General features: G+C 39.5%; 1 protein-coding gene across 1 annotated transcript in view; it reads right to left on the bottom strand.

Moving 5' to 3' along the window:
- Positions 1-15,152, bottom strand: part of ITGA9 (integrin subunit alpha 9) — a gene marked incomplete at its 5' end in the record, with an annotated part of 226,891 nt that overhangs the window by 80,428 nt on the left and 131,311 nt on the right. Inside the window, one exon of the mRNA XM_082480032.1 lies at positions 12,322-12,398. Within this exon, the coding sequence (XP_082336158.1) occupies positions 12,322-12,398 (77 nt within the window). The remainder of the gene's footprint in view (positions 1-12,321; positions 12,399-15,152) is intronic.

Raw genomic sequence — 15,152 nt, 5'->3', positions numbered from 1 at the left:
CATGTGAAATATGTCAAGCTACCAATGTCTGCAAGGAAAGGGAAAGAAAGTTGACATTCAGAAGTACTAAATACCTGCAGCTTTCATTCACATGACCCAGACTTGTAGGTAACAAGCAATTCTGAATGTCAGGCTCCAAATTTCTGCCATGGTTTTGAATTCACCGGCCGTAGTACTAAACATCCAAAGTAAACCAAATATTTAAAGTTTTCCTCTTAAGCGATTAAGAAAAGGAAACTAAATTCCAGGATAAAACAAGTATCATCTTTTTTGCATGCTTTAACATTCTTTATTAATACCTGTGCCACACCATTGCACTATGGTCAGCAAGGTAAGAAAGACTGGCTGGAAAAGGCAAACTGAAAAGATCTGCAATTTTCATTCCCCCACCCCTCAAGATGCCGGTGTTTTTATTAACATGGGTCAAGGGAGACATAATCTGCATTCCAAAAGGTAGGCAGGGACATATTTCTCCATTTCCTGCACTAGAGAGAATTTAAAACAAAAATAAAATTGAAAAAGCATTTAGCACTTCCTCTTAGCCTGTGCTGATCATACACAGGGCAAGGAATGTGACAGGGTCGCACTTACCCTGTTAGTCCAGGTCACTGACTTTCCCTTTTATATTAGGGGCCTTTCTTTCCTTACAGTAACTCAGCACCTACATAGATAAATCACTGCTATTGCTGCATGGACAGTGGAAGTTACGGCTGGGGTCAGTTAGACTGCACGTGGGTAAAAATGCTTCGAACAACTAAAGTCCAAACTGTCCTCCAACTCCATCAGATGAAATTAAATAGGAGTCCCACATTTTTCTTTTAAATCAGTAAAAGGCGTGAGTAAGCAACATTGGTCCTGCAACAGATCCAAATAGATTGCTACCTTCACCAATCAGTGTCACAGTTGGTCTTCATAGGCACTATGATACCTGAATATCACTTTTGTCCCCACAGACTGCTTACATCAACCCTGAAAATCTTTCTCATGTTGGGGTTTTATCACAGGCTCCAGAGTCAGCTGAGCTTTGGGAGGAGTTTTGCAAACACTTAAACCTCAAGGGCTAATGAAAAGCTGAAACCCTCAACCGATCTTCTGGGAATTCATCTGATGTCTCAGTGCAAAACTGAGAGGTAGCAGCCCCATAAACAAATCCAAGGAAACAATTTCAAACAACTCCACAGGGGGAAACTCTACTGGATTTTACACCTCTTGGTTACACTGTCTTGCCGTCGCATGTGTGTTCAAGGTCAATTCTCCCTGCAAAGTTTACAGCCAGTCTAGACTAAGGACTCAGACAAATACTCAAGCTACCAGAGCTTATTCTGCATTAGCTGAGCTGCTGCCTTCCCCCTCTTGCACTGAAGCCTACTCTAGCAAAGGTGCTACGAGACCTCATGCAGTTGATGATCACAGCTTAGCTGAGATGCAGATGATGGCAAAAACATAACAGAGAATTGAAGGAGAGGCCAACAGAGGTCCTGTGTCAGCAGAGAACAGTTTGGGAATAATATCATACCAATATTGCTCCCTATGAAGACTGAGTAACAATGTGCCAATGTTTCCCCACAGGAAGGGACTGAATGTCCTATAGGAAAAAAGTGCTTACTCCAGTGAGGCCAGGGCCAAGGTGGTGGAACTGCCCATGCTGGTACCCTTCTGATCTGCCATCATCTGCACTTCAGTCGCCATACGTATTGCAATTCAGGAATATGGCACAGAGCATTACCTTTAATTTTAAAAACGAATGTATCTGGGTACTAAACAGAGGGGGGGGGGAGGGGGGCGAACACTCTAGGAAATCCTTTTTGCTCTTTAGTATGGTATTGAAACAAGAGGGACTTCTAGTTACAGCTAGTTATGATAAATTCAAAGCTGCTCTAGAAATTGTCCTCTCTTCCCTCAATGTAGTTTCTCCACATAAATCCTCCATAACTACAAAATAGATACAATTCCCAGCAACCTATGTCTTCAAACCTTTAAGTAAAAAGGACAGAGCGGGGCACAACATACACATAAAAATACCCCTTATCACCCTATAGAAATCTGGTGGCTTTTATTATTATCAGTAATTTCAATTGTACCCAGATGTTCAAAACCCTTTATAAACAGAACTGAAGAATCAACAGGGAAAGAGCAACTCTGTTTTCACACAATGTTTACTCCAGGGAGAAGCTGTTGGTTTAAATAGAGTTACTCTGGTTTATGAAACTGTCACATGAAAGCAAGATGAGGCACAACATCTATAGAAGTTCTAAACTAATCTTTCACTCTTGCAGACACACGTACAAACCAAAACCTTTTATAATCACAAGCAGTGTCCTTGATACCAATGGTACTGTCCCCCTAGGACAAAGTTATCCCTGCATGCATGTGTAAAACAGCATCCTAAGGTTGGAGCACAAACAAAAACTAGTTACCAGTGGCAGAAAGAGATGCAAAAGATAAATGCTACCAGGCATGTAGCTGGAAGTTGCATGTAATAGCCTGATGTGAAGAGAAAAAACACTACGTATTTTCCCTGTTTGTTAAAATATTTCAAGAGCTTTGTTGAAACAGATGATTGTTGACCGTAGATCTGGCCCTGAAAGTTGAGGATTAATTAAGTAGCACTTTTTAACATACTGTTTCTAGGTATTAGAACATTAACAAAGTCATCACGCAAACCATGTATTTACTATAGAAATTTTGCCTTCAGAAATAGATCTGCTCTTATTATGCAGCTTCAACTGCTTGTCCCATTCCTGGGATGCTGGGGTGCAATATATAATTTAAAAAACTTACTCAGCCGAGCATTGATGAGGCAGAAAAATACCAGTGCCCTATTCAGTGATCCCTTTCAGTGGTCAATAAAAAAAACAGTTTATCAGAGATGAAACATTAGAAACAGCACAGGTTTTTACTTTAGGAAATCTGTTTTGCAGTAGCAGGTGTTACACATCAGGAGCAAGTTATGTCTAAATGTCAAACATGATAAACAACATATACTCATATCAGCACATCTCTTCTATAGCTCACGCAGAACCAGCAAGACAATTTACCTGGCGACCTGTGAAGAACCTCAGCTTTACCAGATTTTGTAATTGCAGGACGTACTACAGAAAAAAGTTCATGTAGCTGCATCATAAAAGAGTATGTGTATATGTTTGCATATACACAAACACATGCATGTATGCAACAGCCAAGATGTATTCAGCAAATCCAAAACAATGGAGCATCTGCTTTTCATTGTGGTCTGTACAGTATCGAGAACTTCCACCTCTGGAGGCAGCTAATGTATGACAGCGCTGCCTGAAGTTAAGCTTTTGTTTTGTTAGCTTTATATTTTGATTGCTAGAGCAAGAAACAAAATAGTGATTTGAACTATCCTAGGCCCATAAAATACTGATGTTGGGATGTTCACAAGGAGGGCCAGGTTATATGTTAGTTCAGCAATGCATTCAAATTACATGAAAGAACATCTCATTAGGGTCTAGTTTAAACAGCAGAACCCTACTCCAGTGGATACAGTCAAGCGATTCTTATAAAACAAACCAGTATTTAAGAAGGGACAAGACTTGTACAGTATCCCTGACCGATCATCAGTGGTCTGTTATTAGAAAATAGAGATTGGGAATCTGTATTCCTGTATGAGATGTGGACTGCTGAGGTTTGTTACCACTCATCACTTGATGGCTCTATTACCATCCGTACGGGTTCAATCACCATGTGTTCAAAAGGAACGGTACTGCTCTCTGCTATCAAACTGGACTTATTTATTTATTTTGGGAGAGATTTATGAAGCTCTGAGTGCAACTAACCAGATGGAAACCAAGAAGCCATTCCTTTATCCCCATTCACCCTCACCAAGGGAAAACATTCACTCATTCCTGAGACAATGCTCCCACAGCAATTTGTACTACATCCTAAATAATCGCTGGCTCTGCTGGGTAGCCCTTTCAGGAAACTGCAAATCAGATCCTGGATGAGCTACAACAAAGTTTTCCGTGTACCTCACAAATGCAGCATTCAATACACTAGCAACAGTCTGTAGGTAAAAAATAAATAAAAGTAAACATACATTAGAAATCAGAACTCTGCTTCCTGGATTCACAAAAAAGATTTAATTTTAAATAGAATTATAAATATACAAAAACGCAAATTGATGGTATAAGAATTTTCACTGCACCCTTTACAGTGCAGAAAATTACTTTGAAATAACATTAAACTATGCTATAATTTATGAAAATACTTAAATCACAGTGTGAAACTTGGCATGGTTTTCTAAGAAAACTGAAAGCAAGCTACTCATATTCATTTTTCCAATGTTTTGTCATTCTTTTCTCCCTGGAAACAACTCTTTTGGTACTTCAAAAGATCTGGAGTTACGACAGCACTGAGGTATGGGCAAGTAACCAGTGGGCAGCACATGACTGTAGTGGGATCAGTCATGGTTTCGTCCTTGTGTCCCAGAGGTTGGAAATACCCATGTTGGTACACACAGCTTTATACACACAAAGTCCTGACTGAAAGCTCAAGACCACATTCCTAGTGCTGGAAATGCCAAACCATAGCATTTTCTCATTCTTCTTTTGTTGTTTTTTGTAAAGCAGAAAATTAGCTCCATCTGAGCAGCTCGGCTATTTAGGGTAGCCTGTCTAGGGTAAACAGAACGTCAAAAATATTTTTGAAAGAAGTGTTTGTTCAATGAAAGATAAAATAAGTGAAAACAAATTCTTCATCTGCTATGAATGAAGAGGAAGGGAAAAACAGATATTATCAGAGCACGTAATTAAGCTCCAAATGAAAGGATATTGTTTTTCCTCATCATGACTGTTTTGTTAAGATGCACTTCAGGGGCATGAAACCGCAACGGGCATGCCATGAAATGTGAGGCCTCTCTGGAAACAAATTCCCGTTGTGTGATCAAAGGAAGATAAGTGCCGAGGCGTGAGCTTGGTCAAATTTATGAAACAGCTTTGTTTCCCACATTAAACCACAGGCTTGCAGCTTTTCTCCATGGGTTTACAAAAGCCTATGATAAGTGAAAACCTTTATTAATTTTTTATTATTTTTTAAAAACAGTACTGTATTCATGAGATACACTCAAAAAGTTTTAATCTTTCTGATCAAAGTTTTATGTTGTTGCTCCTCCCTTCAGAAGACACTGACTTTCTGCACTGTTACTGCACTAGCCTACGTTCTGGGCTGTTACATCTCACGCTGGTGAAAAGCAAATTGGACAAAGCAGTCATAACACACGTTTTTATATACGATTTCTGGATTCTTTCAGCTCAGGTTCTGTAATAATTTGACAAGTCATTATGAAACTGGTGAGATTCATTTTTCAAATCTAGGTGTCTAATGTCTGATGATGTGTCCAGTGAATCAGAGGGAATCCCGCCACTGATTTTAATAGGTCTGTGAGCATATTCTTCATTGCATCAATACACAGCACTTCAAAATAATCCATTTTGCAGTTGCATAGCTAGCCACCTATGTTAAATTATTCTTTCTTCATTAATACAAATAATATGCTTACAAACTTCAGAGTTGCAAGCTCGAGGACTGAGGGGGACATGGAGTGGTAGTGCACACTCTCCCTTGTCTTTTCAGTGAGGTCTGGGTTAGGTACTTTGAGATTACATCCTAAAAGATCACATCACAACATCACACCATTTACCTGCCTGTGAAATTAGAGGTTTAGATATTCATTTACCTGCATATCAAGAGAGCCATGCATAAGACAACAGGGATCACAGAAACAAAAGGAGAAACATTGGCAGAAAACATGTTAATCCTTCGCTAAGTCACAGAAGGAATTTATTTGGGAAAAAAAACACAAACCTTCTCTGGAGATGATCAGAAGATATCTGGAAAATACTTTTTCGCCATAAATTAGCATTTCATTAAAATGGAAACATTTCAGGCTTGATGAAATTTTTGACAGACTGGGGTTTTGTCCATTCTCTGGTTAATTCCAGAGGGACCGACAGAAGCAGAGACGGCCCAAGTCACAAACTTGACCTTTCAATGGGAAAAGGGCATTTCTCAAAAATCCCATTTCACAAGTGAACTTTTGAAAGCATTGACTCCAACTCAAAAAAAAACGCCACAATTTGAAAAACTTTGAAAATCTCTGCAAAATCCACCTGTCAACCCTTTGGCTTTCTATGACTTTTGCTTCCAATTTCACATTTCCAAAATAAACAGTTTTCAACAGTATATACGGGAACCTCAGCCAGTCTGTAGCAGACGAACATAAATTTGAGTCTAATGAATGGTGGCCGTTAAGAAAGCTCTAAACCAACACATAAAAGCAAGCTGCTTATTCCAAACAGTCAAACATACACGCAGAAACCCTCCAATGGGTGAGTAATTCTGTTTCTAATGATGGACGAAGGGTAGCCTCACGTCACATAAATATATGGAAGACAGACTTCCTCCTGGAACCTTCTCAGGAATAGCAATATCTGTTACAGCATTTTCTGTTGCTATAATATTTATTATAACAGTATTTATTGCTGCATTTTCTATCCAAGGGGTTCATAGTCCAGCGCTCACAATCTGATTTACATACCATGCACACAACTCGGGCTGGAACACAGCAGCTACATGACATGCTGCAACATCATCTTTCTTCTTGTACTGTTTGTTTTTGGTAAAGCTGCTCTATTTAGTGCAACACATGGGCTGCCAGTATATTTACACAGCCATTCAGGATTTCCTTCCTAGCTGCATCTCACAGGGAAGCCACCACCCATTCTGCTCTGGTCTTTTTAGCTGGTTTGTTTATTATAGTTGGAAGAAAGTCTGTTTTTTCAAACACCCTCACTGTAACTCAAATGTCTTCTCCGCAGTTTTCACTTGGTTCCCATTACAGCCTAAACAGGGCTTAAGAAATACCATTCCCTTTGCAGAGTGACAATCAGATGGGTAGACATCAGCTCAGGACCTGCAACTGCCTTGGTATGTCAGACAAGATGTGTGCTCCTGTCAACCCTGTTCCCTCAGCACTTTCAGGTTCTTCTTAAAAGACCAGAGTGCTTTTCTCCGATATAAAGTACCAGAAGAATGGATTAGCAGATTTTAAAGGCTAGGGAGGTCTAATCTTCTACAGAACATCTACTTCAGAGTTTCCCCCAGCACATCTTGAGGAAACAGATGCAGTTCAGCCTCTAAACAAGTAGCTAAGGAGAGGCTCAATAAAAATGTGCTATTTGCTACAGAAACCTGATGGAAAAGACATTTGCTGTGCTGAGAAAACAGAGAGAGGCATTGAAGTCAAGCATGATATGTAATAAATATACTTTTAATATTAAACAATATTTGAAAATAATAGCTAACAGAACAGTCTGATTGCATTTTGATTTTCAGTACTGGATTGCTGGAAAGGAAAACTAGTTTCCTATTGCTGTCCCAAAGCTGTGGACATAAAAATAAAGTTTATTGCAAAATATTATATTCCTATTTCTCTTACGGTTTCAGGTTGTGTCATTAAAGTTACTCGTATGCAATACATAAACACCTTCTTTACACTAAGATACTTTTAATTCTCTTCCTTCAGAAATCTCTTTCGCCCTCCCTTCTCCCCTCAACACAGGGCATTACTGCATGGATAGGGCCAAATTTTGGTATCTCCTATGACAGCTGCAAGATTTAACACTGGAGACTCTTTGAAGGGGAGGCAACGAGCAGTTTCTCTGCTCTGTCCTGCCAAAACCTCACATGTTTATTCTTAAAGAAAAATGGATTTGAAAACAGTCATGACTGGAAAGATGAAACGCCTCTCTTCTGCTGCTTCAGCTTCTCCCAGCACTGCCTTCACCAAGTCCCCAGCACGCTCCATGGCTCCCTCTTCCCTACTCTTAAATTGCCACCTGTAGTTTTAGGCTAACATTCATACTCCTACGAATAAGTCCAGGGCAACCACTAAAAGGACCGCTTGTAAGAATACTAACACACACCATTGCAGCTGTTTCTACAAATTACCTTGTAATGTCTGCCCTAGAAAGTTTAATCTGTACAGTTTGCTTTGATAGATCCAGCCTTCAATATTACTGTCCCCTCTTGTGATGCATGTTCTCACTGGCAGAGGTGGCATAAGGAAGAGGCAACGAGTCCCACAGGCAGGTTTCCAGCCACAGCACTGGAAGACACCCATAACCATTCTAGGTAGGTGTTTCTATATTGGCAAGGAGCTCGTTTTTCTTGAGGCGATTTTGCTCAGGTTACAGAGAGTATTTAGCTCAAGACGAGTCACAAAACTGCAGAAAAGTTGGTTGGAAGGGATCTCTAGAGGTCATACATTCTTATCGTCCACGCAGGACTATTGCCAACAACAGATAAGGTCAGCTGGGACCTTATCTAGCCAAGTCCTGAAACCTAAGATGGCAGCGCACACCATCTCTGCACACCTCATTCCCATGCTGCACGAACTGCTTACATAAGAAAGTTTTTACAAATCTCTGGTCTGAACCTACCAAGCCACAGTCCATGACTCTTGCCCCACATGCCATCCGCCACAAACAGGAAGAGTCTGGCTCCCTCATCCCACAATCCCTACTTCTTAGTTGGCGTGGGTTTACATGCAAACTGATGCTAATGAAGGTGGACAAGCCTTAAAGAGATTCATCTGTTACTCAAAACAAACCTTTTTCTTTAGAATAAATTTAGAATAAATGTATTTAGAATAAATAGAATAAATAAATAAAAATAAACCTTTAGAATAAATGCATTCTAACTCTTCTTCACCCCAGTACAGCATGCTACCCTGGTCTTCAGCCCAAGTCTCCAAGGACACCTTTCACTATAACAGAAACATTCAAACAATTACAGGAATCACCACCACGTCCCACCTTCCCAAATCTTTGCAAAACCTTCCAGATAGAGTTAGAAGGCTTTAAGTTTTTTTGTCATTGCCCACTATCAAGCAGTACTACCCTACCCTCTTCTCCAGCTTCACAGTGGAGGGTGTCAACTTGCCCAGTAGCACTGTTTCCACATGCAGCAGCACCTCAACATCAGGATATAACGAGGCAAACCCAATCACACCTGGTCAGAACAACAGTGAAATTTCAAAGTTACACATGCAGATTTGCTTGGTTCAAGTACTTTGGATAAATGGCCATATATTTGGTCATTTCCTAGACCGAGTGTTGACATCCCGGGCTATTTGTTATTTATTCAAGTGCAGTGCTACCAATTTGAGGGCACATGAATAAGCTTTCAGAAGAGAAGGAGGACCCCAAGAAAAGCAAAATCAGAGCAGACCTCGCTAGCTCTTGCCAGCATCAGCTGGTTTTCCTATTAGTCATTTGGTATGCAGGTTTGGCATCCTCAAAGCTGGGTGCAATCTTTTAACTGGGTAATTCTAGTGATTCAAATGCATCCCAGGTGAACTCTAAATTGGAGTAACTTGTGCAGTTCCTGAGCTAGCAAGAGTGACCTCAGCAAGCAATTCTCTTGATGATAATGTAATCTGAGCTAACTTCCTATGCACACAAACGCTCAAACCAGCACACTCCTGAAAGCATATTATATATAGTTATGAAAAAAACTATACTTTACAATATATAGCTCTCTGCACAGCTTTTGGCACTAACATGCTACAAATTCATGAAAAGTGTGTAAGAACAGCTAGACCAAGCTTGGTCCATCTAGCAGAGAGTCCTATATGCAACCATGTCTAAAAGCAAGAGGCCTATGAAAGAACAAGGCAAGCACAGTGTTATTTTGCCGATATATTTCTGCAAATTCCAGCATTCATATTTGCCATTTCTCTACCATGTAAAACCTCAGCATTTATAACATCCTCAACAGTAAAATCCACAAATTAATCACATGCTTTATGAAAACATACTTCCTTGTTTGTTCTTTTCATTGCTCTGAATAGTTGACTATGATTAGCAAACTTTATTACCTTGCTATTCATTTCTAGCAGATTAGATTCCCTGATCATTTATGAATACACTGAATACCACTGGCCCCAGCACAAGCACTTGTGGAGTTTTGTCCACCAGTAAAACAAACCATTTACTCCTCCTCTCTGTCGACTACCTTTTAATTAGGTAGTAATGCCCAGGCACCATTCCTCTCAGACCTGGGCTTTCTTTGTGAACCTTTGGTGAGAAATCTTAATAAAAGTCTTTTGCAAGCACAGGTAGATGATCTTAACTGAAACACCCTATCCATACGTCCAGTGACATCTTCAAAGAGCTGCAGTAGATCTGAGAGACAGCACTTACTGCTGCCTTCCCATAAACATCCTGTTTATTTCAGTCCAACGTATCTGTGTGTCATTAATTGCATTCTTTCCAATAAGTGCACCTAATTTAGTTGGACATGATTATTTAGACAAAGGCATTACCATAATAAGTGCACTGAATTTAGTCAGACGTGATTACTTAGACAAAGACATTGCCATAATCTTGCTAACAATGAAGTCAATTGTTTACTGCAGATAGTAATAAAAGAGTCACCTTTTTTCTCTTTCTACAAAAAAAAAAAATATATGCTTTGTACACAGACTTAGCATAAGCAGGAATAACGTGGAAAAATGCTGATAGGATTCTTTAGCACAAAACATGTGGGACTGGAAAAATGACCATATTCTTCAAGACAGGCTCTTCTCTAACATCAGAATCCATAGCGTGTTTTTGTAGTTTTACATGCAATAATTAAAAAAAAAAAAAATAAAATCTGTTTACTTTAGAGATACCCACTGCGTTTTTTCTTAATAACTGAAGCTTACACAGCCCTTTAGCTAAAGAAAACCCATTCTGTGCAGGCTTGATGGATTTGACGACATCCTGTTTATTTCAAAAAGGACTTCAGAGTGTCACTGTATAAAGAAGATTGGAGAGCATTTGTTCAACATTTTGCTATACAAAAGTAGAAACTGTATTTGAATGTCCTAAGCTTTTTTGACAGTTGTGGCTTTTAAATTGCCAAGATAACATAAATAACAGCCATAAAAATAAACAGTCTAATGCTCCAATCACAAATACAGCTCTTACTCCTGTGATTACTATACACTGAATGACAAAGTTTTAGACTTGTCCCTTGCTTTTTATTGATTATTCCTCAACTGCAGGGCAAAATCCCTCACTGGCTTCCCTAGTCCGCACAGACATGTCTCCAGCTCCCAACAGATTTTGCTCACCATGAAGATTGAGCAAAAGGTCAAAAATCCAGACTAATCCAAGTCAAAGCTTGGACTCTGCAACCTGAGACCTAAGCCTGCTCCCAGCCAACCCCCTGGAACATTCCTGTGGACTTCAGTCGTGTCTGGAGAATTCTGTAACTTCTCAGACTTGACTCTGGTTCAGTTTAATCTCCGAGTACAGTTACAGAATGCTGCAGACTTGTATAAAACGTGTGTATATCTCCTGACTGTTAAGTCTTCCTTCCCCCTCACTCCCCACCTAAAGCAGGGGAGTCTTCCCCTCTCTTTCCTGACCAGAAAGCAAAGCATTTCACAGAGCACTTCCATCAAACAGCAAAACCTCTAGCACACAATTAAATAACTCGCATCAGCAGTTCCATCTCTAAAAATGTGCTAAAAATGCTAAAAAAAAGGAAACACAAGTGATGTGTAAAGTTCACCTTTAGCCTGATTTATCCCGAAATTGAATAACTACATCCTGGCAAAACAATAGGCATTTTCCTAGGATCACCAGTCACAGGGGACAGAACATAAACTTCACCTCTGGTCTGTCTGATGAGGTTTATTATCCCGGAAGAAAGTGAAATCAGATGCCCCTCCCCAAGTTACTAACAAAAAGAATCTGACAAAGAAAAGCAGTATTTCAGGAGAATTAGCAAAACTACACAAGTTCAGAAACAGAAAAAGGTAATTTGATGATAATTTGCCATGTTTTGAGTTTTTTTTTTTTTAACCTTCCATATGACATTTTTTCTGAACAGAACTACTTTTCTGCATGCAGTTTTAGTCCTAAACAGGACTTTAGTCATAAACAGTATTTTATTGTCTTCGAAAAATGACATGGTCCACATTTGTACTTGATTTGGGCATGCAGCTTTACTTTCCCTGCCCCTCTCCATTATGCTTTTTTTTTTTTTCCCCTCCAGTTTTGTCTATTCTGATTGGAAAGGTGAAGGCATCTTGCCCTGTGTGTCCACAGAGCCCATCACTTCAGCAATTCAGATTCTGTGTACATCTTGAGACCTTTCTGCTCTGAAGCCAATATCATTGTCATTATTCTTCTAGTCTGGATATAAAATATCTGTGTTTGTATTTTGATTTTTCAATGCCATCTTACATAAAATGAACGGCATACTAGTGTGTAAGAAAGAAAAAGAAAAAAAAGTTCATCTACTCACCTAGACAGCAATAATTTACCCTGAAGTTTCAAATCAGCAGCACAGTCATCAGATTGACAGTTCCTCTCAAAAACAGTCTGTGAAAAACAGAGAAAAGGAACTGTTACAGCATGAAAAGAGTAAGATCAGAATTCAAAGGAGGAACATGCTTGGATGAAAAAAGAAACAAACCACAAAACCAACACCAAAATCTGTGACACCGGAATATATGGTGTGAGTGTTAAGGAAATACAAGGGCAGGCAAATCTCATCTTTATCAGAACCGTTTTTATTCTCTTCTAACCGAACAAGAAGTTTCACCAAAACCAGACTCTCAGAGGTTTTCCTCAATCCGTTCCCACTTCTCATCTGTCAAGAATTACTGCTCACACAATATTTCTGGCACACTTATTTGTCTTCCTAACACATGTGCATGAAAATGAAACAGAAAATAAAGTATTTATGAAACTATTTTTAGTCCTAAGAATTGCAAGTAAGGAAATCATGCACCAAACATATTCACTAGCCTATATTAAAGATAAGGAATTAAACCTTTTTTTTTTTTTTTTATTAAGATTTTGTGTATGGTAGGAAACACTTTTGCTGTCCTCCAAGCAACAGAAATTTACAAAGACTCTTATGTACAAGTGATACTCTCAAATAATGGAACCACTGTCTATCTTGTGAACTGTGGTAAAGACTATAATTTGGGAAATTTAACAGATATTGGTAAAACTAGGAACTGCGAAAGGATGACATACCACTAGACACGGGCATGCTATTTATGCAGAAAAAAGAAGGAGAATACGTGAGAAGGCTAGGAGCCTATGCAAATCTCTATGGCAGTTTGCCATAGCTGTACGAGGAAGCCACCAGTGAGTGAAAGAAGGGGACAGAAACCTAAATTCAAGAAACCTAATTGGTGTCAAGATCATGGTTACTTTCCCCCGCTGTTGAGAGCATAGACCAATACATTTCTGAACAGATGACTAAAATTTTCAGGCTGGAGGATTCATTCTTTCAGAGTTGTAATGCTCTTCAGCTTACCAAATACTCAAAGGACATAACGAAAATAAGGGTTGCCAACACTGTTCAGTTAGGAAATCTGAGACTCCACTGTCTCAGAAGAGACTTCCTTTAATATGAATATTCCTTTCTTCAGTCTTGGCTCCGTGACTTTTATCACCAAAGTAGATATATTTCAATCTTAAATACAAAGATAGGGCAAATCTGTGCAGGACAGATAATGGTCAGATAGGGTTGGAGAGACTTGAGGGGTGCAGAGCAGGGGCAGAAAGAGTTAATATATTTTTTGAAGAGCTCTGCCCAACTCCATCAGCACTGGAGAAAGACTTTGAATCTTAAGCCCAGAGGGCCTAAAGATTTCTAGTCCCTGTCTCTCCAGGAAGACTATTGGCTAAGGAGGCAACTTGCTCTCCTTTTTCTATATTGTCAGAGCTCTCCAAAAAGGCATGGACCTTTATGAAGTTAATTGGTGTTGGACTAGCAAATATCAAACGATGTTGTTGGTTGTTCTGAGTTGCAAAACCAAGAAAAATGGGAGGTGGCCAATTCATTTGGGTTTACTTTGCCCTTTCATTTTCCCTTTGCATCTTTCACTTTCTCAGAAGTGGAAATTGTTGAGGATTTAAACACAAGAGCTGAACTTACCCTTCCTCTTTAATAAAGACTACCACACCAAAGGACAAGAATAGCCCTGAGACAGGAACCAGCACAAGGTATCCCTCTCAAAACACAGCATGTTTCAGAGGTATAGTCTCAAAATTCCTCAGAATTAATCCTCAACCGCCATAGTAGCTATATATAGGAAAGACCATTTGACCTTCAGAGGAGAAAGAAAAATAAACTGTAAAATATTATTGCCTGACAGTTTCCCTATTTGCATTGCAGAAATCTTGGCAAAGCAAACAGAGTGATCAAAGATATGACCTGCATGTTTCAAAGAATAAAGTACTGTAAGTACATTTAAGTAACTACCTAATAATCCTGGAATTTTGTTACTAAATCTATAGTTGCCGTTCTTCAGAAAGAATGAACAAATACCTCATTTTCTAAAACTACTGAGAATGTATCTATTCCAATATATCATGTACTAGACAGCAAGCTGCTTTGAAATACATTTGGAGTATTTCATTATGCCATAGAAGCCCAAGATCCTACGGGACTGGGATGGGAGAAAGAAATAAGGATGTTGAGTCCCCAGATCCATAACTGTAGAAGTGAACCCATTGCTTCTGTGGAGAATCTTGAGCCCATTCAGGTTTGGGGGGAGAAAGGATTTCCAGTCCAGCCAGCTGCTAGGACCCATCGATGCAGCCACAGCTGGTTCAGCAGCCCACTTCCATTTCAGGCTAATGTCATTTGTGGATTATTTTGCTATTTTCCGCTATTTCCCTGGTCTGGATAGATGTTGCCATGACTCTACTCCACCTCCCCTTTTTGTGTGCCTGCTAGAGCCTCAACCACGTAGCTTGTCACAGTCAACCTACTTCCTCCCTTATATTCTTTGTTATCTTGAGCCTCCTCTTCCTCAGCCTGTTGCTTCTGCTGCCTTTCCAGTTGACTAACTCCTGCCTGTTCAAATCCCTCCTAAAGAACTAAGGAGTAAACACACTTTAAGTCATCATAACATTTGTGAACGCTACTTATATCTTCTGTTACTCTGACCTTACTTGGTCTACTTGGGCTGTGATTTCTTTGGGCCGGAAACTGTACCTAACTCAACACTTCATGTTGTTACAGCAGGAGTCCTTTCCTGGGATATGCACAGATCCTACTACAATATAATCACTAATTTTAAATCTAAGCAATTTTAAAACTGGGTTTAGCTT

Source organism: Vanellus vanellus (assembly GCF_965231255.1).
Source record: "Vanellus vanellus genome assembly, chromosome: 2".
Lineage (NCBI taxonomy): Eukaryota > Metazoa > Chordata > Aves > Charadriiformes > Charadriidae > Vanellus > Vanellus vanellus.
This window is presented reverse-complemented; position numbering and strand designations above follow the sequence as displayed.